This window comes from Ascidiella aspersa, chromosome 6, assembly GCF_963924565.1.
Source record: "Ascidiella aspersa chromosome 6, kaAscAspe10.2, whole genome shotgun sequence".
NCBI classification, from domain to species: domain Eukaryota; kingdom Metazoa; phylum Chordata; class Ascidiacea; order Phlebobranchia; family Ascidiidae; genus Ascidiella; species Ascidiella aspersa.
In genome coordinates this window covers 32,442,804-32,467,025 of record NC_139452.1, presented here as the reverse complement: position 1 = coordinate 32,467,025, position 24,222 = coordinate 32,442,804, and the positions used below count along the sequence as shown (strand labels likewise).

Genomic DNA, 24,222 nt, shown 5'->3' with positions numbered 1-24,222 from the left:
GTCAATTGTAATATTTCCATCCACTTTTGTTGCTTGGATATGAGTTGTACGGTTCACGGAGCTTTGTCCGACAATCTAAGTTCAATTATAAAATATATTTGCTGTATTATTGTTGAAAGCTTAAAAAATACAAAGTAAAACAGATCGCTGTTTTTGTCTGGCAACTTGCTTTAGGCAAGAATAACAAAAACAAACTAGATATGAGGTTTGAACAACCTTATTCCTGCTCTACCAACTGAGCTAGGCAGGCTGAGAGGGGAGAAACTTGAGAAACAACTGTAGCATTTTGGAGCATTATGGTTTGAGGTTGTAGTAAGATATTGTAACAATATCAAAGCCCATATACAAGTAGGTCTTATTTTAAACGTTTCGGATAAATTTTATCTATTTTACTTGAAATGTTCAAAATGATGCCTACTTGAGTGTGGGCTTTGATGTTTTTATTAGCTTTTTTGCTTGCTGTATCTTGACAAACTCACAATCTCAGTTATACAGGATTGTCAATGTTCAAACTTTACAGTGGCTTTAAAAAACAATTTGAGCACCTTACCTCTTCTTATAACAGTCGCCAAAATCGTCACTGAGTTATGTTATTGGAGTGTTGGTGAATACCATAAGCCTTACACATATGTTTATACAGTTCAGGTAATTATACTGTTTAGTTTAAGTTTTTATTGTGACTAAAAAACAAGTAGAGTAAAACAAAGCTTACAATGTATGAAGTATTTTCACTGAGAAAACTTGTATAACACAAGGCATTGGCGAAACGACTTTTGCTCCAATTACTCTTGTTGATATTATTGTGGCTGTTGTAAACTCCGAAGTTGATTCAATTGTAAAGTTCGAACATCCAGTGAATATTGCCGAGACCTGTTTAAAGTTTATAAAAACTGAATGCTTTAAGTATAGGACTTTTGCTTCTTACTGTACCTTAATTGAGTAATCAGCTGCGTTTTGAAGTAAATTGAAATTGATTTGTAAATTATATGGATGACGTTGGATTACAGATTCCCAATTTTTGGTCTTGATTTTAATCTGGAAAGAAAAAAACACAGGGGTTGATGATAAAGATTAATGTGGTGGGCAAGAGTTTATAGAAAACGACGCTGGTCTAGAATCAATGGCTTTTCGGTGTACTAATAATACGTAAGCCGTTATCGTTGGTCAAAAAGCAGCTTCAGAAGGGCTAGATCTCAGTTGTAAGCACACATATATGTGTGTACATATGTTTCATTGTATTATGATATGATACTGGCGATCCCCTTCATTATGAAGTTGCTTGTACTAACAGATTGAGCAAGCATTGGCGTATGGTTGTTTCTCGACTCGTTCCCTTCTGAGCCTGCATAGCTCAGTTGGTAGAGCGACGGTCCCGGCTTGACCGGAGGTCGTGAGTTCGAACCTCACTGCAGGCTAGTTGTTTTTCTAGTCTGCTCTGCTTGCATCATTGATCGACAGATTCGGTGAGTCTGCAATGGCTTTTCGGTGGTCTAGAATCCTACCACATTCCCAGGGCTTAGATTGCTAACATTATTTGGGTTTGGGTGCAATATAGTATTTGGGTTTGCGTGGGTCAAGTATTAATTATATTTATTCTCTCATATTTATTTATTTCTTGCAATTTCCATTATAACAGCTCGTTTTGTTACTTTAAATAAGTGGTAGGATTCTAGACCAGCACCCAGAAAACCTTTGCCATATTAAACTCTAGCCTGTGTAAATAAACTTTATGGCCTTTGGTTTTTTATATAGCAGAACAGGTAATGTAATAATACAAATATTTTAAATTTATTTTTGGTAACTAAAATTTTGAGTGAAAATAATCTCTCCTACCTCAATTTCAACTTTGTAGCCCTCAGTTTGTGCTAAGTTGGCAAAAGTCTGTGGCCATTTGATTGTTCCGGATGTCACGTTGCATTTTGGTTTGTGGACTTCTGGTTTAACTATCCACAAAGCAAAAAAGTTTTGAATATACCGTTGCTGCCTGGCATTGTATCAATTATAAAGGGGGTTCTTCTGACAAATATGTATTCAGTGCCGACGTTTTGATTAGGTAATCTTCTTTAGGGAAATAAACTTGTAACTTTATTTTGTTCAGAAGCGGCAATTAGAAAGCTGCAGTTGGTTATCGCGTTCTCCCTTTATTCATGCCTTGTTTCTTTTTTTCGCCTCGTTTTGCCACCTTGGTTTTTCGTTTTTTGGCTCATTGTATATATACCCTTCTGTAAAGTTACAAGTTTATTTCCCTGAAGAAGATTACCCAAATCCCCCTTTATAATTAACAAAAAATTGGTATGTTTTTCAACAACAGAATCTTGCCCTCGAAATAGAACACATAATGCCAACGATAATAAACTGATGATGACATTTAACCGGCGAAATGCATATTTTATATTTTTAATTTTTAATACCTTGTTGGCTGATTTTTATTCAAAGAACTTTTAAAACTTGTTGTTGTTAATTATATTTTTTATGTTGTTAAAATTATGTTTTTTCACTTGACTAGTCAATCTAAATATTTGTTGTGCTACAAGTTTACTTACAAGTGATTTGACAAGCGTAATATGCTTTTGTGGTACATTCAACGTTAACTGTTTTCCATCCATTAACCTCATATGACAAAGCTTTTTGTTGGCAAGAGTTAAGAGGTTTAAAATTAGCAATTGTTCCATCACTCCAAAGCCATTGATTGGAATTCCATTTGGCTCCAAGTAACACCTTGATGTCTGAGATTGTTTATGTTATTGTGAAGTAACTTAATGATATCAATTTGATTTGATAAACATGCAACTAAATTTTTCCTAGATAGATACGGTTTTGTAGATCCCCTTCAATGTAAAGTTGCTTGTTTTAACAAAATGTGGCAAGCATTGGCTTATGATTGTTTCTCGGCTCGCTTCTCTCTAAGCCTGTGTAGCTCAGTTGGTAGAGCGACTGTGCCAGTGTATTGACGATGTTGTGAGTTTGAACCTCACCACAGGCTTGTTTTGCGAACAGGATGCAAGAGGCAACAGTGCTATGGTTGTTTCTTGACTTGCTCCACTCTGAATCTGTGTAGCTCAGTTGGTAGAGCAACGGTGCCAGTATGGGCTAGGTCATGAGTTTAAATCTCACTCAAGGCTAGTTGTTTTTCTAGTCTGCCCTGCTTGCATCATAGATCAACAGATTCAGTGAGTCTGCCATGGCTTTCAGTGTACAAATAAAAAAATTAATCAAAATACAGCTCATTTAGTTATTAAATTTATTGTTATGGTGACCTTTTTAAGTTACCTTTATTAGGGTGAATGAAATATACATTTAAAACGTCAACTTTCTGGTCTTACTCAACATTTCACACAAAGTAAACTGTTATTTCTATGAATTTTAATAATTTACCTTGACATCATTCCTTTCTACAGCTTTAGAAAATGTTTATTAGGGTGAATTAAATATAATTTAAAAAAAAATTTTAATATTATTTTTATATATATTATATATTACAATTCAAGTATATTTTTTGGTGGTCTAAAAGTTTTATTCTGTTGGTTGTAAATTCAGCAACTCAAATAAATAAACAAAATAATTGTGAGAAATATTATTTTACCTGGTGCATAAAAGGTTCCATTTTGCTCAGTGTGGTTCTTGAATGTACCAATGGTGTCTGTCAGTCGGTGTGAATACATGTGACGAGTTTCTCGCGCATAAATATAAATAAGCTTATGTCCAGGGTTTGCAAGTTCACTTCCGTACAATTTAAAGTCAAGATCCCAACCTAAATTTATTTAAATTGTGAAACTTAAATGTTTTGCTTAACTTTTATTCAATACTAGTTATTCAAGATTACAGTAAATCTTTGAAGTATAATGGCTGGAGATTGTAGTTAGGCAAAGAATGATATCAATGCCCATACAGAAGTAGGTAGCATTTTGTAAATGTTTTCAATAAATCTTAACATAATATCTGGAGGTTGTATTCAGACATACAGAAGTATGATTTCCACAGTAAACATCATTTAATATATACTTTTATTACCCATCAAAGAGTAGTCTGTTTCATAATATCCTATATTTTTCTTACCCTCTCCAGCACATGTTCTATCGGTTGTTACTGCCCATTTATATATCATACCTTTAAGGGCATAACAAAAGTATATTGCCATCCGACCGGGGGCCATTCTAAAAAACAGGACAACATTAACCTTGATCATAATTTTAAATATAGCATTTGAAGACCTGAGTTTTAAAACTACTTAAAGTTATTTTATTATTTGTTGCTATAATTCAAAACTAAGTTTTATAGCCAAATTTTATGACATGACTCAATGACCATAAAACATTGACCGAGTTAAGTAACACGGAGATGTTGTTTACCTCCCGTTAACGCACCTCTGATAAATGATTCTATGGCCAAGCGAGGTGTACAAAAAGATTGAACCTGAACTGGGAAATAAGTGAGCAAAAGGAAGATTACAAATATATCAGCGCAGTTTGCAGTACTCAAGTCAACAATAAAGAAGTTTACTTTTCAAGTGGATTGCTTATCTTAACCACACGAGCCCAAGCACTCACAACAGAGGAAATGGCATGCAACGCTCGCCTGATATTAACATTGCTTCGACATAGTGTGCGTATAACAAATTAATCTGGCACAGCACGCCACTTGCAAAATAACACAGACATCTTAGCACGTAAGTGCAAAATCAATTTGGCTAGTTGGTAATACACAGCACTCTACAACTTGTATGTTTGGTAGAAGTGTTTTTTTATAATCAATTTTTAGCTGTGTAATAGCGAGTTCCCTTTAGTACATCGATATTAACAAGCAAAGAAATTATCAAACCCTTCTCGTTACAAACATAATTTGGAGCAGATTAACAAGTTTTAAACAGCGAATTAACTAAAGTATTGTATTTTGGAACTTCAGTGGTTTTTTAACATGTCTTTAATTACTTTAAACATGTCTTTAATTACTTTTTAACATGTCTTTTAATAAATATTTTGTTGAACTTAAACAAAGTTTGCACATTCTTTAAAATTAAAATATACTGACACTGCTTTTACTAGCGAAATTTATATATATATAGTATATTCAACATTTATACAGGGTCGCGTTTACACCACTGAGCTTGTATCACTAAGTTGGTGCGAGTTAGTAATCGCTGTTTATATGTTTGGTTGGTTGAAATTAGTCGCTTTATAAGGAATCTGTCTTGCATGATATGACATTATCCTGATGAAGGTGTCTTGTACAGGACATCAAAACATTGATTGTTTATATAAAACTGCTGGATGAGCAACACTCGGTTATATCTATTAATAGTGCCTGAATTTCTAGCTTTACCTCATTATTCTGCTGTTAATAACTACTTTAACTTACTTTGAGTAAAGGTCTATGTAGGACAGATGCCCCAATTCACTTGCACTTTTCCAACTATCATTCAAAAGTGGTGAAGTAGAGTATTTGTAAAACATTCCATAAAGCGTTGGATGGAATGGATGGCTAACATTTAATTTGTAGAAAATGTAAACTCTTGTGAGACCTTAACATATTGTTTTTAATTAAATAATACTAAAAAAAAATATCAAAATAACAACCCCAATAATCAGTGGCTTGAGAGTTGTTTTTTGAAACACCCAAATCTAAAATAACAATGTGAGGCAAGATTTGATGTCCACGGTGCCAGAAATTAAGGAATTAAACATTTTGCTATAATAGGGGTAGCTGACTTATTTCACATGGTTTCATTACAAGCTATAACCATAATGTTTCAGATAAAATGTTACCAGTGTGTGGAGTTGTTGGATATTGGTCTATTAGAAATATTATCTAATTTGCCCGATAGCTATTAGTAGTTATCGCATAACATTTAGTTTAATTTTGATAAAAAGGCATTTTATTGTTTAGATCCTGCATTGTCGGTTGTAACATACTGTTTTTTCACATTAATAATGCAATATATTGGTGGTGTGGTATTATTGTTTTTTTCCTTTTTAATTTATTTTTGTAATTATTTCAACCTGTTCTTAATGTGTCCGCCAACTTTAATAAACTTTTATTGACTTCTTCATAAATATTCATTTCAAGAAAAAATTTAAATAATTATTTGACAAACAAACCTTGCATACAGCTAAGTTAAACACAGCATCAATCAATCCAAACAAATGCAGATATTTCCAGACAGGAATGCCTACACAAATCTAAGTGTTGTGATTGATAAAAGTAAAACAACAAAGAGATTCATGTTGCCTTTATCTATTCTTACCATTAGGTTACACTCAGTTACAGCAGATAACAAGGTATTGATGAAGTTGTTCTCTCAAATAACATAGTTTATGTTTATGGCTGTTATTATTTTTAAAGCTGCTAATTTCTGCAAATCAATACAAGTGTAAATTGCTATAAGATTGGTATGGATAAAATAAAAAATATGTTAAAACTGTTAACTCTCACTATTAGGTTACACTTAGTCAAAGTAGTTAAATCGAGAAATTCAGCATCTTGATTATTGTAAAAGTTTTATGCTTGTAGTTTTATTAAATAGAACAACTTTTAGCAAATATGCTTGTTATTACTTTTATCATTGCATTTTTTGCAAGTCAAAGTACAGGTAAGTTTAGAAAATTTTTAAATAACTATTTGTTAGTTATGCCTCTAACTTGATTTCTTGTTCAATTTTAATTCTATTTATACAAAGTATTTAAATAACTAAAGTATCATTATGATGAATTTAGTGCATATGTCCTCCTTAGATGCATCAAAATGTTTTCAGTTGTAATTTAAGCAGGAGTTTTGTCTCTTCAATGTATAAGTAAACATTATGTGCATTTAACTATATTTTTGTTGATTTTCAGCAATTTGCAATCCAGCTATAAATGGAGTTGGGTCAAAAGTGTTAAAGTTGTCAAATGATCTTTTGAATTCAAATGATGCTGAAAACAATTGTGTATTGTTGGGAGGACATCTAGTGGTTAATAATGATGTGAAAACAAATCAAATAATAATGTCGATGGCTGACACTTTACGGATAGGTTGAATAATTGTATATTAATAGGTTAATTTAAATAAAAGCTTTTTTATCCTGAACTGTTGTTGTAAGTTAAAAGAAAATTACCATTGACATCAAAATTTCAAGAGGCAAAATTAAATTTAAGCATATTAAATTTTTTTTTGTGCAATATGTTATTGTGTGTTTCGCACACAATTAAACGGTCACGCTGACCGCAAAACCGCCACTTGTAACAGGAGGGCAGTTAGAGGTTACAAGGTCATAGGCCAAAACATCTCCACTTTTTCGACCCACTTAAACTAACAGCAACATATACAGACAACTAAAGTACATTTTTAGAGCCAAATGAAAATTTATGATCAAGGATCGACAAGCTTAGACATTAAGTTAGAATAACATCATGAAATATTACATTAAGTTGCAAAGACCTCTTTGCATTTCTATTTCTAAAGAAAATATGCGCAGATTACGCAAGAATTGCACTTCACAATCGGCACTTTGGCAAATTATATATAAGGGTGTTAAAACAGCGTTATACGAAACACAATCTTAAACAGTTAGGTAACTTAGAGTAAAAAATATTCTGATATGGATAGCATTTTTGAATTTATTTTTTCACAGATCTTACAAGAGTTTGGATTTTCTACAACCCCTACGATTATTATCATAAAGCATTGTTTTACAAATACTCGAAATCACCTGATGAAGTTGGTCCTTGGAAAAGCACTTCTAGGTTAGGACACTTGTCATACGTCGACCTTTACAACACGTGAGTCATCTGGATTACATCATATTCTCACATTATTCATCACATGAGTTTCATGCAACTTAACACTTACACAGAAATGCGACTGGAAGAAATGCCATTTACTTCTGTTCTGCTGATAAATGGCATAAATGGGCTGTTAAAAAGGGTGCATCATGTCATGGTGAAGGTAAGAAATAGTTGGTTGCTTGGATTCAAACACATAAATACAATAATTTAGTTATCATAAATTTCTCCACCACCTGTAATGGAAACAACAGTTGCAATAATTGTTCAAGGCGTATAAACAGTTTTTTGTTGATTCTTTCCATTCCCTATTGTCTAATGTAACAACATGTGTTAGGTTAACAGGCCTTACCTAGCATATGTAAGAATGTCAACTAATTCTCAACAAAACGGTTGATTGTATAAGTCAACTGCAAAACATATTTCACTGACACTTTTAAATAAAGCGTTGTTTTACAGGTTGGTACTTTAATTTTACGTTGTATGCAAATACATCACCGACCCCTGGACATAAGGCAATATATATTTACCAACGTAAGCTGGGAATTTACTCGTATCGTTTGACAGACGTCAGTGGTGAGGTTTATCACAATCACACCAATTTAGTTGGAACATTCTATGTACCAGGTAAAAGTTTTATTAAAGTAAATTTTAGAAGTAATATAATCCGAAACAAGAAAATAGGTCAAATAAATAGTAAAATTTACAATTATTTGCTGCCTTAAAGATGACAGAATAACCTTTAAAAGCATTTATTCAATTTACTTCTTTTGCTGGACGTTTACATTAATTATATTATTTTTTTTTCTAATTGTATATTTTTTAAAAAATTTATTATCTGACCTTGGTAAGGTTGTTCTATAAATGTTTTTCTTAATAGTTATTAAAAAAATTCTGGTCATTGCTATGATATCCACCTGCCGTAAAACTATTTGTTTTTATTGTAGACAATAAAGTATTACTTGGAGCCAAATGGAAATCAAAGCAATGGTTGTGGAGCGATGGAACAACAGCAAACTTCACTTCACTAAATAAAACAACTTGTCAGCAAAAAGCACTTTCTTATGGACATAATGGATGGGAGACGGTTAATGTCAACTGTTACACTAAAGCTTACTACATATGCCAAATCAAATGTAAGTTTTTGAATTTAATAAGCTTCGCAATACCCACTTGAAACTTAATCTGAATTAAAATGCAATGTTATTGTTACAGTTTTCCCAACTTTAAAAGGAACAACAACTAAATGCAATTCGTCAAACGCTACTATAATGTGGACCAATCAATTTGGTAAAATAACAAACCAAACTGAACTCACAATCAACAAGGTAAGCTTCGAATTTCACAATAAAAATGCACTTTTAACACAAGTTTAACAAAAACAAGTTTGAACGTTTTAGGTTGATTTATCAACACAAAATAATGGAACTGTTATTTCAATGAAGACATTTCAGTACAATGACTTCCAAGCAACTTTAAATGCACTGAAGCCAATGACTGAATATTCAATTAAGGTGAAATTACATTTACATAACTAATCACTTTTACAGTATTTGTCACAAACTACTATTTTTTTTCAGGTCACAGTTGAATTTATTAGCTGCAGCAACTTTTCAGTTGAAAGCAGGTTAAACTTGACAACAAGAGCAGTAATACTTCCAGATGCAGTTACAAGTGCATCGGTGATCTCAAGCAATCCTTGTCTGTTGCAAGTAAACACAAACCACACAAACATTATCTCCTATAATGTGAGTGTTTTAATATTTAGAATACAACTCACATGCAATGTTTTTTGTGTTTTGCTTTTATCTCCGGATTTTTATTTTAACTTTGTAAAAATCTTATTTGCTATAGAGGTTCAATAAAGATTCCTAGATTTTACTGAAAATCATTTTCTGTTTGGAATACTAATAAACAATAGAAATGTTTGATATGGCATAACAAACAAACATTTTTAGGTAGCATTGTCTTTATAAGTTTTGTTTTTTGCATTTTAAACTTTTTGAAAATTGCTTTTACTGTAAAATAACACAAAAACGATTCCTAGATTTTATTAAAAAATGATTTGTTTTTATACTTTTATAATTTTTTATTTAGAATATATAATAAACAATAGAGATGTTTTATATGGCATAAAAATGATGATTTCTAAAAAGCATGAGATTAAAAATGAATTTATATTTTTAATTCCTATCCATATATATATATATATATATATATATCATTTACCAAAAACTCATATCTGATAAGCCAATCACATTCCATAACTTATTTTGTTTTCAGGTTTCAGCATCTAGTAAAACAATAACAACACATGAACAATTTAAAGTGGACAAAAAATCACCACTACTGATAAACACATCTAAGCATCTGGATGTAAACAATATTGATCTAAAAGTGAGCTACATTCATGACTAGTATCTTAAAATCATGGTCCTTAAAAGTTTACAGAAGTCTTGCAATTAAATTTTAAAATATATAGATAAACAGAAAATTAAATTTTATTAAAAATACTATTTTAGAAAATTAATCTTTATTAAAAATACTATTTTGGGTTAACATTTTTTTGTATTTTTCTTAGACTGTAAACAACATTTAGTAAACAACATTTATTGACATTTATTGATTACAAATGAATTTAAAAAAAATTATGCTATTTAAAATTTTATGACTAATCTTTCAAATATATTTTTTCAGATCCAAACCGTTTTCTGTGAAGGGTCAAGTGTTTGGAGTGAGGTCAAGGGTCAATGTCGCAAACCAAACATTGAAGTTCAAACCACACAAAGTGTAACTTTCACCACAAAAATACCCGGTACAGGTCAAAAGACAACTGCATCTGGTAAATTGACAAGTGCTTTATAACAGAACTCTCAGAACTTGGACTTGTGCAAATAGTTTCAGGGGTTAAGAGTATAAGACAACATTATTATTACAATTCTTGAAATCAGGCCGCACTGTTCAACAACAAACTGTGACATAATTAACAATTGCTATTGTTTCTGCTTTGACCTGATGAAGCACAAGTGTCTTAAAGCTTGTTTAAAATTAACATTAAAATAAAATTTGCAATTAAACAATGCCATATGATTTTTAAAGGTAGAAATAGACAAATACGGCCATCAACAATGATCACACAACGTCCTGCTTAGCCTACATTTATACAAATCATCTTTTTTGACTTTTAATATTAAATGTCAAAAATAGGACAATACGCAATCCTTAACTCTTTACTTTAAGATGTGGGTGCAAAGCAGGAAAACATATTTAAAATTTTATAAAGTTTTCTTCAATGTCTGTTAAATTATCAATAAATTAGGTTTTTTATTGTGATTTTACTGACAACAAATAACTTACTATTTCAGAAGGCCAAACCGGTGTAATTGTCGGATCAATCGGTTCTGCAATCCTTATCCTGTTGCTTGTTTCTGCTGTGATCTTTCTTTATAGAAGGTAGGCAACTTAAATACAAGCACACAGTGTAACAAACTAACATAAAACTTACTACAAATGAGCATGGTCGGTTAGGGATGCCTTGAGAGCTACTTATGTGCTTGTGATTTATTGAATACATAGGAATATAACTTCTGTTGAACTAGCAACTACATTGAAGCCTTATAAAATGAAACTTAAGTTTATTCAATTAAAACATATCAATTTTGAAATGTTGATTTGCTTGGGTCGTTTAAAATATACGGCCTATTGTATGGGCTGTAAAATAACTACTTTTTAAGATTATTGGTAGCATTTCTTATAAACAGTATTTAATATCTGCACTGAATTACAGATTATGTTTATAATTTTTTATCGAAAAATATAGTATGGCGTTATATAAGGCTTTCTTTGCCAGTAAACAGTTAACTTATCAGCCCTATAAACCAATGTGATGCATCATATTACAGGAAGCGGCGTAGTGCCAAGAATTCTGTGCCCACAGGACTTAATCTTGCAGGTTTGTTGTTAGGTCTAGAAGTTTGAAGTGTTGATTAAACGATCTTATAATGCTTTAGCTTTAAAATATGCTTTTTATATACCTAATATACTCATATAAATGTATAACAAAGCAAATTTACAGTTTAAAGTATCATTTTTTGGTTTTAAAACTAGGCTTATTTCTTGTAACTTCTGAAGCAATGGAGGCTAAAATTTGTGGCAAAAGCTTTAGAGAGTTTATAACATTTTTATCCATAATTGTTTTTTTTTTGGGGGGATGCTTATTCCTTCATTATGTTTGTAATAGAAAATATCACAAAATCTTGAAAGATTTGTATTAAGTTATTATTCGGTGACCACAGATTGAACGAAGGTGCTTGTTTAACTTTTTTGCTTATACAAACTATAAACAGATAGTGATTATCCATAGTCTATTTTATTGCAGCTGTTAATACATCAGCAGCAAATGAACCTGATCTATTAAGTATACAAGGTTGGTATAATAACTGTTTTGTTAAAAAATACCTAATTCCTAGGGTTTAATAGGAAATATGAAAAAAGTTTTTAAATTTTATATTTTGAAAATTAAATTTTTTAAAATGCTTTGGCTTTTGTATTTTCTTGAATTTTGAAATTTTGAAAATACTAATAAAGAGTAAAAAGTAACTTGATGATGCAAATAGTTAAAAAGTTGAGTTATAGAGTAAAAAATTTAGAGTGGTGAGATTTTTTTGTTTGATATGCTATTTGGTGGTAATGATATGGTTTAAATGTTGCTTTTTATTGCAGATGATAATCTACTGATGCATAGTGCACCACAGCCATCCATTGCACCAGGTCAGAACTTAACAGCATTTTTTTAGTTTTACTTGATTTTAATTAACAATACTTGCATGGAATATTTGTCAATGCAAGAATGACCAAAGACATGAAATACATCCAAGTCACTGTTTTTATAAGAGATATATAATATGTATTCTGTTATCCCTAAATAATATTTTGTAAACCTAGATTACTAACCTCATGTTTAGCGTGCACCGAAGGTTTCTTATCATATATTATTGCATTCAGTTGTTTCCAGTGCTGTAATGACTTAAGTCAATGAATTGCCTTAGGTGTACTTAAGTCACTGTTTTGTCTGTTGCGAAATGACTTGACTTAAGTCTTTTAGATAAATTACTTTAGTTGAAATGAATAGTTACTTTAAGCATTTTTTCAAAAAATTATCTTATTTTTTAATTTTTGCACATAAAACAATTTGCTTGCTATATGTTGCGTATAGGTTACTTTTTTCATGAGTTATTGCTCATAATATTCTGATATTTACCAGGTTTAACGTTTTATTTTATAACAAAGATTATGACTTGGAACTGACTTGCTCTAATTATGGCTTTAACAAATGACTTGGCTGGGACTTCAGTCATTTCAAAATGACTTGTTTACAACACTGGGTGTTTATTGTCGAAATATTTCTCAGGATTTAACAAGTTTTTTAATTTTAATAGCTTAATGTTTTAGTTTGATGATTATAACTTGGAATGGGACTTGAACTTGTCCTAAATTTTTTTTTTTCATAAATGTCATTAATTGATTCAAGTTATTTTACAAGTAACTTGACAGGGGCTTGTTTCCAACACTTGTTTACAGAAAGCCGCAATGCAATCTCACCAAACAGAAATCCTACTTTTGTAGAAAACATTACAAACCAAAGCAGACTGCCACCAAATGTAAGTGCCAACATATTTCTACATTTGAACTTTTTTCTTAATTTCTATATATTTTTTTGCAGAATGCAGATGCTGCATATGAGAACTTCAACAGAGATGTAGTCTCCGTCCAAAAGCCACAAAGTGAGTTGATTTTATTTTCAATACAATACAGTTTATTGGCAATTTTAATAAAAATATATATAATCCATAACATTTGAATATTTAACATTGTCTTTGTTTTTAAATGTTTAGCAACAACATACTAAAGATAGACTGGTGATACCATGAGTTATTGCTATAATGTTTGGAAACCAAAAATATATATTAATTTTATTGAATAAAATAAATGTAAACCACGTCCATTTGTTAGAACAATGGAAATTCAAAACTGCATACGAACGTAAAGCAGCAAACAACATGAAGTTATTTAATGAAGAATTTCAAGTAAATATTGTGTTTATAAAAGAAATAGTTGTAGATATTACAGTAATAATGATATATTATGGTTCCTATCAGAATGCAAATTAAAACAAATTAACAGGAAAAAATATGCTTAAAAAAATCAGGAAAAACATTGTTGCTTGATTATCTTTTCCAAATATTCTCTATAATGCATAAAAACCTCAGTGTCACATAACAGAACTCGGCAACCAATGTAAATCACCAAGCCTACCTTACAAAAGAGGCAATGCTCCATTAGCGTTTTATAACCGGGGTCGGCAACCTTTTTTTTTTTTAGTTCCTGGACTCTACGGGCCGCACAAAATGTTTGGCATGACTTTTACGTAGCCAATTGTAAGAATATTTTTCAATTGCATAACAACCTTATATCCACCCCACAAGACACACATTGTAATAACAAATAATGTTGCCAACCCTATTGTTGAGGTTCAGGTAACCTTAATGTTATAAACCCTAATTAGTTTTTCTAAGCAATATAGTCATTTTTATTGTTGAAAACATTTTGATTAGTTTTAACTTCTGCAATAAACCATGCCTCGAGACCAATGTTATGTTGTTTTCCATTATATAATGCCGACATATTGTTACAGGAAATAGTTAAAACTAGCCAAAGCAACATCAAGAAAAATCATTTCTCCCAACTGCCACAAAATGCTGAAAAGAACAGATACAAGAACATACATTCTTGTAAGTTTCAGATTATAATTGTTAATTTATGGGTTACTTCACTTAACTTTGAAACTTTAATTATTTTGGGTTGCCATTCTAATTCTTTTAACTTGTGAATGTAATTATTGTTGTAATTCTATTAAACAGCTTTGTTTTTTTAAATATAAGTGTAAGTGCTACAGAGCTAGAAATGACATACTTTTGTTATTATCACAGTTGACCATGCGAGAGTTGTACTCGGAGGGCAAGAACAAGACGATTACATTAACGCTTCTTTTATGGAGGTAAAGTTTGTCACTTAAAGTTAATTGTGACAATTGTCAGACATAACAAAATTTATATTATAGTGTTTGTTATCATTTAATGTGAAAAATCCAGCAAACTACAATTGAAAATAATTGATTGCAGGACTTAAAAAACAATTTTTCTGCATAGTTTTTAAAATTCCTTATAAAAACAGCATTAAATATGTTTAACAATTTAAAGGAAACCACATTTCAACATTATAGAGCAGTATACAAATTACCAAAAAATTGTAATATATTATTTTTAATCAGGGATATTCAGAGAAGAATAAGTTCATAGCATCTCAAGGCCCCAAGCCAAACACTATGGGAGATTTCTGGCTGATGGTTTGGCAACAAAATGCTTCAATCATCGTCATGCTGACTGGAATAAAGGAAAGGAACAAGGTTTGGTCAAAACAACTTTGCTTTATTGTTTCATAGCTTTTTATATAAACATTTTATTTTATACTAGAACTAGATTGTGTTTTACAAAGAAGGCTACTTTGCTTTTCATAGAAATGTGTGTTCAGGATTTTTCATGGCGTCTTAGGGGATATAAACTAATTTGCAAAAAACTGTATTCTTGTCTAATTGATGATTAACACCAAGAAATATTATAAACTTTTGGCATTCTTATAAATTTGCAGTTTTATAACTTATATAAGGCTGTTTTTATTACTATGGCGATATATACCAAATGAAATGAATGTTAGACTTCCCATAGACCTTTAGAACAAAGTCGGGAAATAAAATACATATTTGAAAATGCCTCAAAATATAAGCTACTTGTATAACTACAGAAGTTTCAACTAGGGCTATTTTTAAATTGTTGCAGTCTTTGAAATTTCTTAAGAGGTCACTGAACAAAACTTTTACAATGAGCTTTAAAATTGTGTTTCAACAAACAGTGCTAAATAGACCTAAAAATCAACAACATTAATTCAGTGGTTAATGCTTGGTAATAAATACATATGAATTATGAAAAAATAAATAACAAAATATTACATTTTGGGTTGATAGCTGCCTAATTTATGTGTTTTTAGGCAAAATGTGCCAAATATTGGCCGGATCCTGGAACTAGTGTTCAACATGGAAAGATTATAGTTACTTGTGATGAGGAAATTATTTTGGGAGGAATCATGAAAAGAAAACTAAGCATCAGCAATGACAAGGTTTTGTCTAATTGAATATTGACTCAACTTATAAAAAAAGTTAAAAAAAAATTGTTAAATGAAAATTTCAAGACACCAAAACTTTTCTTTTACCTCAGGACTTTCATTATATATAAAGTATATACAAATTATTTGTTTTTTCAGAATGTTTATTTTTAATAACCTAAATGTTTGTTAGTAGTGTTTTTTATATATTTTGTTTTAATCTATGTAAAAAAACATATGAATCAGGTTGATTTTATTGATTTGTGTTTTTTTTATAAAATAGAGTAACCTATAGTCTTAAAACTAATATCTAAATTGTGAGGTTTATTGTTTTAATGGCAGGTATATATAAAAAGAAGTACTAAAAATATTTTATTTACAAAAAAAAACTTATGCAAAAATTGTGTTATTCAAATTACTGCACTATGGCCAAATGAAACCACCTTAAAATATCATGTATTTTTAAATGAACCTAAATTGTTTTATACCAATGTAATGTTTGTTATTCCAGGAAACACAAAAGGTTACTCAGTTTCTGCAAACAACGTTGTGTGTTCTTAAATCAATAATACCCCGCAATTTCATTCCCTGCTTAAGCCACAGTGTCTTATTACTTTCAGGAAACGCGTAACGTGACTCAGTTCCAATACACAACCTGGCCCGACCATGGAATTCCAACGACAACTTCAAACATGGTTTACTTGAGGAGAATGGTGGAAGAAAAACACGACAAACAAGCTCCTATTGTCGTCCATTGCAGGTGAAAATGTTTGATGTGGTTTATTAAAAGGAATCTTAAAGGATTTCAATGAAAAAAATTAATTACCTAAATATGTAATAAAGTTTTCTTGGTTATTATAAATCTGTCCTTGTAAAACTTGTACAACCTTAAATTAATCATGTACAAAAAACTTAATATTTTGCCGAGGAAAGCTACTATAGTTCCAATATAATGTTCCTAGACTTTAACACTGTGTTTAGACAGCAAAGAAATAATATTATGAAGGTTTGACTAAGCTTGAAATAACAGAAGTGTTGTTTAAGCTTGCGTACAAAAGCAACAAAGATTTCTATATTGGTTTGTATTGTACCGAATATGTATCTCTAATCTTTTAAAGAAATTTTTTTTTTTAATCCACTCAACAGTATGATATTACCACTAGACATACCCTTTTTGTGTCGTGTTTCATTTACCATTCGTCCTGGAGTTTATATATTTGTAATACTCAAGGGTGCCAAAATATATGTGAGAATATTTAGGAATCTGATTTTTGCTCAACTCTTACATATTTTTTTTATAACGATTGGAGTAAAATAAATCCGAATATAACTTCTTATTCGTTGTGTAGAGTTGTTGTGTGTTGTTCCAGTTCCGTTTATATTTTCATTGCAGGTGAAAATGTTTCTGTGAATTATTTAGAGAAATCTGTAAAAATCTTAATGGTAAAACTGTAAGATGTCAAAAATAGTACATTTTTGGGGCTTTGATGAAATTCAGTCCTAGTTAAACCTGTTCAAACTTAAATTAATCATGCACAGAGAAAACTTAATATTTTGCCAAAGAAAGAATATTTAGCATAACATTTTCCAATTATAACCTTTTCCAACAGCATTTTCTCTTACAAATAATAATAATGCTACCTGCCGGTAAAGTGTGGTAAGGGTAAATTGGGTCAGGCCTTATAACGGCAATGAAATGCCCACCGGCTTGTTTTATTTTTGCAGAGTTGGAGATCAAACAGTTTTTAACAGTTTCCTTATTTTTCATTTTCGACTTGTAAATTTTCAGTAATTGACTTTAAGAATTAAAAATAATGATCCTAATTTAATGGAAAATATTTTAGTATGACGCATTTATTGCAATTTTAGGAATTAAAAAAACAATTATTTCATTTATTAGCTGATTTTTGATAAATATTCCTTAAAGCTTAACAAACCAACCCTCTGACACTCATTGCACCAACCCTTATACGTGCACTTACACTTTGCTGGATTGTATTAGGTCAATTTTTCAAATCCTAAATTTGTACAATATTTACGATCACGGATACAAAGAAGTTGTATATAAAAAATAAATCTTTTTATGATTTGCAGAAAATATCATTGACAAAAATTTACTTTAAATGTTATTTTTGACAATTATAGAAAATGTTTAAACTGATTCCAATATATTTTTAGCAGGCTTTTCAAAAATGATCCTAATTTAATGTTTCATTGAATTTCAAAAGTTAAGTTTGAAACAAACTTGTTTAAAACCCTAAAACAAGACACAGGTCCCAAAACTTTTTTGTTAAATGTTGGACTTCGCGTGAACCCTCACTTAATATTTTTAAACTACACAAAACAAAACATGTGTGATCTTTCAAACACCGTGCATAACATGTTCACAAACTTTGTCAAAACATTTACAATGCAAAGAATAATATGTAATTCCTAAAATAACATTATGAAAGTTTGGCCAAGCTTAGACACATAACTAGTTTGCACTTTGGTTTGTGTTGTGCAAAAAATATATATTTGCCATTTTCAATAAATCTGCTTTCTTAATTTACTAATCAGTGTTATAATGCAGCTAGTCTTACTTATCAGTTTTTTGTTCTGTGGTGTAATTAGTGCTAGTGCCGGGTTTGGCTGTACAGGAATTATCACATTTCATTGTTTGTTTATTGTCATTAATTAATATTTAATGTTTTTCTACTGGCATTAGTATTGGTACTAATGTTAAAACACCGCTAGTGATAGAGCCGGTTATATTATCTAGGTATTTATCACATTTTATTGATTTGTTTTCTTAATATTTTTAACTGTTTTGTGCTATAATTAATAATAGTAAACATTGTTACATACCTCTAGTGCTGTAGTTGGTTGTATTTATAGGTATTTATCACATTTTAATGTTTTTTGGTATAATTCATATCGTTTAACTTTGTCAAATACCATTGTTGGTTGTAACTGTCACAGTACTTTCAATATTCTGTTTTAATTATTATTGTTCAACATTGTCATATACGTCTAGTGCTGGAGTGAGTTATGTAATAGTATATACAAATTTATCACATTTTATTGTTTTTTACTGTTATTAACATTGCCATATACCTCTAGTGCTGGAGTGGGTCGTACTGGAACTTACATCGCGATGGACGTTTCATTTGATCAACTCGACGCAGAAGAAAATGTTGAAATTGCCCGAACTGTAATCAAGATGAGGGAAAACAGGACGGAAATGGTTCAGACTCTGGTAAGATTATACTTTTTGTGGCACTAACAGAACATATAGAGACAAAGGATGTGCGATACTTGACACTTTTTCGACACTAGTACCAGATAATTTAGATAAAACAGGGCAAGGAAACAGGCAAAAGTTTCAATTTCTCTATTAGAGACAATTATTATTTTTCTATTACATAACTAACTGCAGATAAAACATGAAATCCTAAACACTGTTATCATTTTTTTTTATTGTTTGGCTTCAATCATTTGGCTACTAAAATTATTCTTATTTTAGTATAGCAATAAAATATATAGATTGGTTCAAAATTATTTAAGGTTTTTAATTTTTCTTCAAAATTTTGTCAATTCAAATCAGCACTTCGATAAAAAGTTGCAATTCCTTGAATTTCTAAGTGGAAAATCAAAGCAAAAACTTCCTTTTTTTATTATTCCAGCAACAATATGTCTTCATCCACAAGCTTATAATGGAACATGAAATGTTTCCGGCAAGTGATCGAACAACAACCGAACTATCGGATCTTACTGAAGATGATTTGTAAGTAATTCATAAAATAATCCCAATGTGTTAATAGCAGTTTTGCCAGCAAGGCAATTTGAAATGAGTTAAGTCTCAGTCGAGTCATTTGAAAAATGACTTAAGTCCAAGTCAAGTGATACATCTAATAAAGTGTGTACTTAGGTAGTTGTTTCTACACAAATATCTGTTCAATGGTTAGACAACAACCAAATTATCAGATCTCACTGAAAGCTGTGTTGTAAATTAAGCTTCCATTTTAAATACAGAATTTCAAGCTGGTTTAAAATGCAACATTTAAAAGTAACTAATCCATGACGTTTAAACATATTTTTGCTGCCAGGCTTTGTATGAGGGTTTTTTAGACAAAAACTATAGATCGATGGTCAAAATGTAGTTAAATATCACTGGAATAAAAAAAGTAATTTATTTTATATTTCAGACCCAAAATTAGCATTGAAGAGTTTAACTTACTTCAACAGATTCAGTCACAATCAAAAGGTAATTATTGTAGTTAGTAAATACCAGTTGTTAAATTTGCAAATTTAAAATTTATCTTACAGTAATTTCTCATTTATGCTTCTAGATAAAGCAACAAACTTGCCTGAAAGGAGCACAATGATACAGGTAAGGTACAAATGTATTCCTTATAACTACAGTGCATTTATGCTGAATATTAACCCAGCTACTACTAGGCTGGTTTCAGTGGCAATTACGTACCAAATTAAGTATGACAATAACTTCATAGGATATTTTTAGACTGTTTTACTTTTTTGTATTTTTTACCTGTGTTTCTATTACAAATAACAACATTATTGCCTGTAGTTATTATTAATATGGTGTATTTTTGCTGAATATTAACCTAGGCAATGCTAGGCTGGTTTTAGTGCTAATTCAAAACCAAAATGACTATGATAATGTTGTCATTGGGTATGGTATTAGACTGTTATACTTTTTGTAATTATTTTTGTTAATTAAAGTGGTATTGTTCTTTAGTTTCTATCCAACTAGAAACTGCCGTACTCTAAATCGTCCATTTTTGCTAAAAACTACCAATAATGGACTAGTGTAATGCTGCGTATGTCTATTAAAAAAATTAACATACAGATGCCAAGTGGTGGTATCGTTAACGTCCAAAACTAGGGTGGTATTGCTGCCGGTCTGATATAATTGACTATCATAATGACGTCATTCGGTATTGCTACAGGTGTTTATACTTTTTGCTAAAAATATTAGGTACCGGTATGTATATAGAAGTATAATATTAAGCCTGTTTTGTCACAATAAAAATGCTTTAGTTTTAAGCAAATATGCATTAAGTTAGAATATTCCCAGCCTACATTTTTTTAGCTTAGATTACACTCAAGTGGGTATAAACTTAAAAATTTAATTATAACTATTTTCGGCTGGGTAATTAACAAGGGTTGTTTATATTGATTTATGATAATGAAAGTATATGATGTTAGGTTTCTGAATTTCCAGAGCTGGTTTATTTTAGTTTTTTTACTTATATCACCATGGGTATACCCTTTAAATCTTACCTATCAGTGTTTTAAACTTGTGTTTCAATTATCAGCTGTTGTTGGTGTTGATATATACGTTTCTTATGGTAAAAGTGTATGATGTTAGGTTTCTGAATTTTAAAGTATCATTAACAAATTACATGAAGTAATATCAGTGACAAAATGCTTTATGGCTTTAAAATTTTGTGTTTTTTTTGTATTTTAATTCCCAGGGCGACAGCTGTTCTACAACCTTTATTGCATCACAATCACCTTCTAGTGACAGACAAGCAGAGTTCTGGAAGTCAATGATTTATCAGCGAGTCAACACTGTTGTGTGCTTGGAGGTAAGTTGTTGTGGGTAAAAATAAAGACAAAGTTGTTTTTATAATATAATGTACAAAGCGAATGGTAAAATATTTTTATTTCTTATTTTTTTACATATTTATTTTGTCAAGTTCTTACAATTTTGTTTAATGTCCTTGGTAATCAAGCTTGAAGGTATAAATGCAAAAAATACTTTATTCTATTTTTTTTTTCTTTATGAATTTGGTGCTAAGAAATGTTATTTTTCTATGCATGGACTTGGTGTTTGTTTTAATTGCAATCAATTATTAGTCAATAAAACTTGGCTTTCGAACAAATAGTTTGGTTATTGAATGTTTTGTATTTTTTAATTTTGACACTTTTGTTTACATTTTGTTTTTCTCACAACTTTACTTCATGCTTTTGGTAATCAAGGATTTATTTAATTGCAAAAGATTAGTCAATGAACCACGCCTTAAACAATTGGTTTGTTGATTGACAGTTTAATATAATATTAAAAAGGAATTGCTTGGTGGCTTGTAGAGCATGGGTTAATTTTGAAAGGTAAGAGTTCATAATTTTAAAAATAATTAGCGGAAAATCATTAAATTGTCTAACACATAGTTTCACATGCATTCAAACTAATATAGACAAACCACTGACTCATAAATTCAATGGCATTAAGTTTTCCTTTTATATCTTACCATGCGATTGTGAATAATGGTCTTGGGTCAAACTCCGGGTATCAATTGTTCACTATTTTCACTTTCCAATGAAACTTCCAGAAATACAAATAACTATTATGGCATAAAGTATTTCTGAATCGTTTTAAAAATAGATAAATATCTTGATTTAATCAACTGTTATGGCTTTGATACTTTCATTGAAATGACAAATCAATGATTGTAAAATATTTTATATAACAATACATATTTGTGTGGTTTGCTTTAAGCCATTAAAGGTTTGTTTTGCAAAGTGTTCACAATTCTGTAAAAAATCATTTTTTCGGTTCTGCCTTACTCAGCTAATTCCGATGGGAGAAGTAATCTGTGTAACTATACATTTTTGTGATTTTTTTGTAAGCCAATAAGGCAAAATATTTATTGCCTATATTACTTGTATAGATATTTCATTTTTTAGCCTTTACTTGCAAACGAAACCTAATGCAGGACTTATGTTTTTGTACTTAACAAGACAAGTGCGTTGAATAATAATTCTAGAAATACAAATTACCAACTTAATTTTTTTCAAGATGACATAAGCTATTGTAGAACCATTTAAAAACAGAGAAATATCTTAATTTTATTGAATTTTATGGCTTTGATATTTTATTGAAATGACTTACAACCAACCATTGTGACATTTCTGTGTGATTTTTGTTAAACCAATTCGGCAAAATATTAATTGTTAATATTACTTGGTAAAGTTTAATTTACAAAGTTGTTTACAAATCTGTAGAGTCGGTCTTTCTGTACACCCTCAACCAGATAACCCAAGCACAACTGGAGAAATATGCTGTATAACAATACTTTTTTGTGTGAAAGGCAATAAGGCAAAATATTAATTGTTAATATTACTTGCTAAACTTTATTACAAAAGTTGTTGTAACATTATTTTATGTTACATGATTCTCGCAATTGTGTACTACGATACGAAAGTTGTTTTGTTGGTCAGTACGAATTTTAAAAGGCTTGATAACAAAATATACATTGTGTAAAAATGTTTCATTATTTTAGTGGCCTGGTCATTACTAGCGAACAAATCCTAATGCCTGCTTTTTTTGTTCCTAACTTATTGTTGTTAAAATAAAACACATCTTTGCTCACAATTTTTAGCCTTATGAAGCTGACATGATTACTACAAGTGGAGAAGAAATGATGGAGTTTGGAGATGTGAAACTCACAATTGAGTCACTGAATGATCGAGGAAGTTTTGTTGAGAGAACTGTGAAAGTGGAGATGATGTCACTAGTTAAGGTGGAATTTAGAAAACTAAATATGACAGCAAATGTAAAATCGAAAGGCTTCTTATCCAAGTTTTAACATTGGTCATGTAACCTAAACCAAACTAAATATAATTGAATAAATACTGAGAAACTTGTTCAGCATTTTTAAACAATGTTGCTTTAAAACCTTGTTTTTTCAAACCTGATTTAAATTTTTATAGTTCAAAATTTCCACAGCATGTAATGTTGTCTGCCTATAGTTCACCATGCTTTAAAATATGATTTTTTCAAACTTGAATTGAACTTTCATAGTTAATAATTGTATAGTTCACCATGCTTTAAAACTCAAAACTGTCGATCATGTTCTGTTAATTTCTTGGGCTTGATTACAAACTCTGTATTTTTTTCTCTGTAATTAGTTACTTCTGTGGAAGACAATACACCGTTTGTTTTTAGTAATTTTACTAAAAATATTAAAGCCATAATATTGGATAGTTACTTCTGTTATCAAAATAATTTTTCTGAATAATAAAGTGTTTTATGTGATAATGTACTTAAAACTATTGACCAACCAACCATAACATACAAAATGCTGCTATTTAAATCACTTGTTATTTTAGCCGGTGTGTTTTCACCAACAGGACAAAATTGATGTGAAGTACCTGGTTCTGAACACCTGGAAAAATGTCAACGTCCCTCCAAGGTCAAAGTTGATGTTGGAGCTGATGGATGAGGTTCAAAGGTCGCAAG

General features: G+C 30.4%; 1 protein-coding gene, 1 long non-coding RNA gene and 1 other non-coding gene across 3 annotated transcripts; 2 read left to right on the top strand and 1 right to left on the bottom strand.

Moving 5' to 3' along the window:
• On the bottom strand, nucleotides 1-1,020 carry LOC146141324 (uncharacterized). The gene is made up of 3 exons (XR_014501274.1): nucleotides 931-1,020; nucleotides 713-870; nucleotides 1-75 (listed from the first exon to the last, which is right to left on the bottom strand). It is a non-coding gene; the product is annotated as an uncharacterized LOC146141324 (long non-coding RNA).
• A 320-nt stretch (nucleotides 1,021-1,340) lies between these two features.
• On the top strand, nucleotides 1,341-1,415 carry Trnaa-ggc (transfer RNA alanine (anticodon GGC)). Its single transcript has one exon. It is a non-coding gene; the product is annotated as a tRNA-Ala (tRNA).
• Nucleotides 1,416-9,028: 7,613 nt separating this feature from the next.
• LOC146141322 (receptor-type tyrosine-protein phosphatase C-like) lies at nucleotides 9,029-24,205 on the top strand. Its single transcript, XM_083392884.1, has 24 exons — nucleotides 9,029-9,085; nucleotides 9,158-9,271; nucleotides 9,338-9,469; nucleotides 10,041-10,154; nucleotides 10,455-10,599; nucleotides 11,123-11,210; nucleotides 11,660-11,709; nucleotides 12,136-12,183; nucleotides 12,480-12,527; nucleotides 13,338-13,417; nucleotides 13,480-13,540; nucleotides 13,770-13,843; nucleotides 14,452-14,548; nucleotides 14,747-14,814; nucleotides 15,088-15,222; nucleotides 15,861-15,989; nucleotides 16,595-16,734; nucleotides 19,077-19,212; nucleotides 19,640-19,740; nucleotides 20,162-20,220; nucleotides 20,306-20,346; nucleotides 21,455-21,568; nucleotides 23,363-23,503; nucleotides 24,176-24,205. Exons 1-24 carry the CDS (start codon nucleotides 9,029-9,031, stop codon nucleotides 24,203-24,205), a joined length of 2,202 nt encoding a protein of 733 aa, XP_083249010.1.
• Nucleotides 24,206-24,222: the final 17 nt, after the last annotated feature.

Coding starts and splice junctions, on each gene's coding strand:
- LOC146141322 (XM_083392884.1), top strand. CDS start 9,029: ATGTGGACCAATCAATTTGGTAAAATAACAAACCAAACTGAACTCACA. Junction 11,211..11,659: donor GTGATCTTTCTTTATAGAAG/GTAGGCAACTTA, acceptor ATCATATTACAG/GAAGCGGCGTAGTGCCAAGA. Junction 13,844..14,451: donor TATTTAATGAAGAATTTCAA/GTAAATATTGTG, acceptor ATATTGTTACAG/GAAATAGTTAAAACTAGCCA.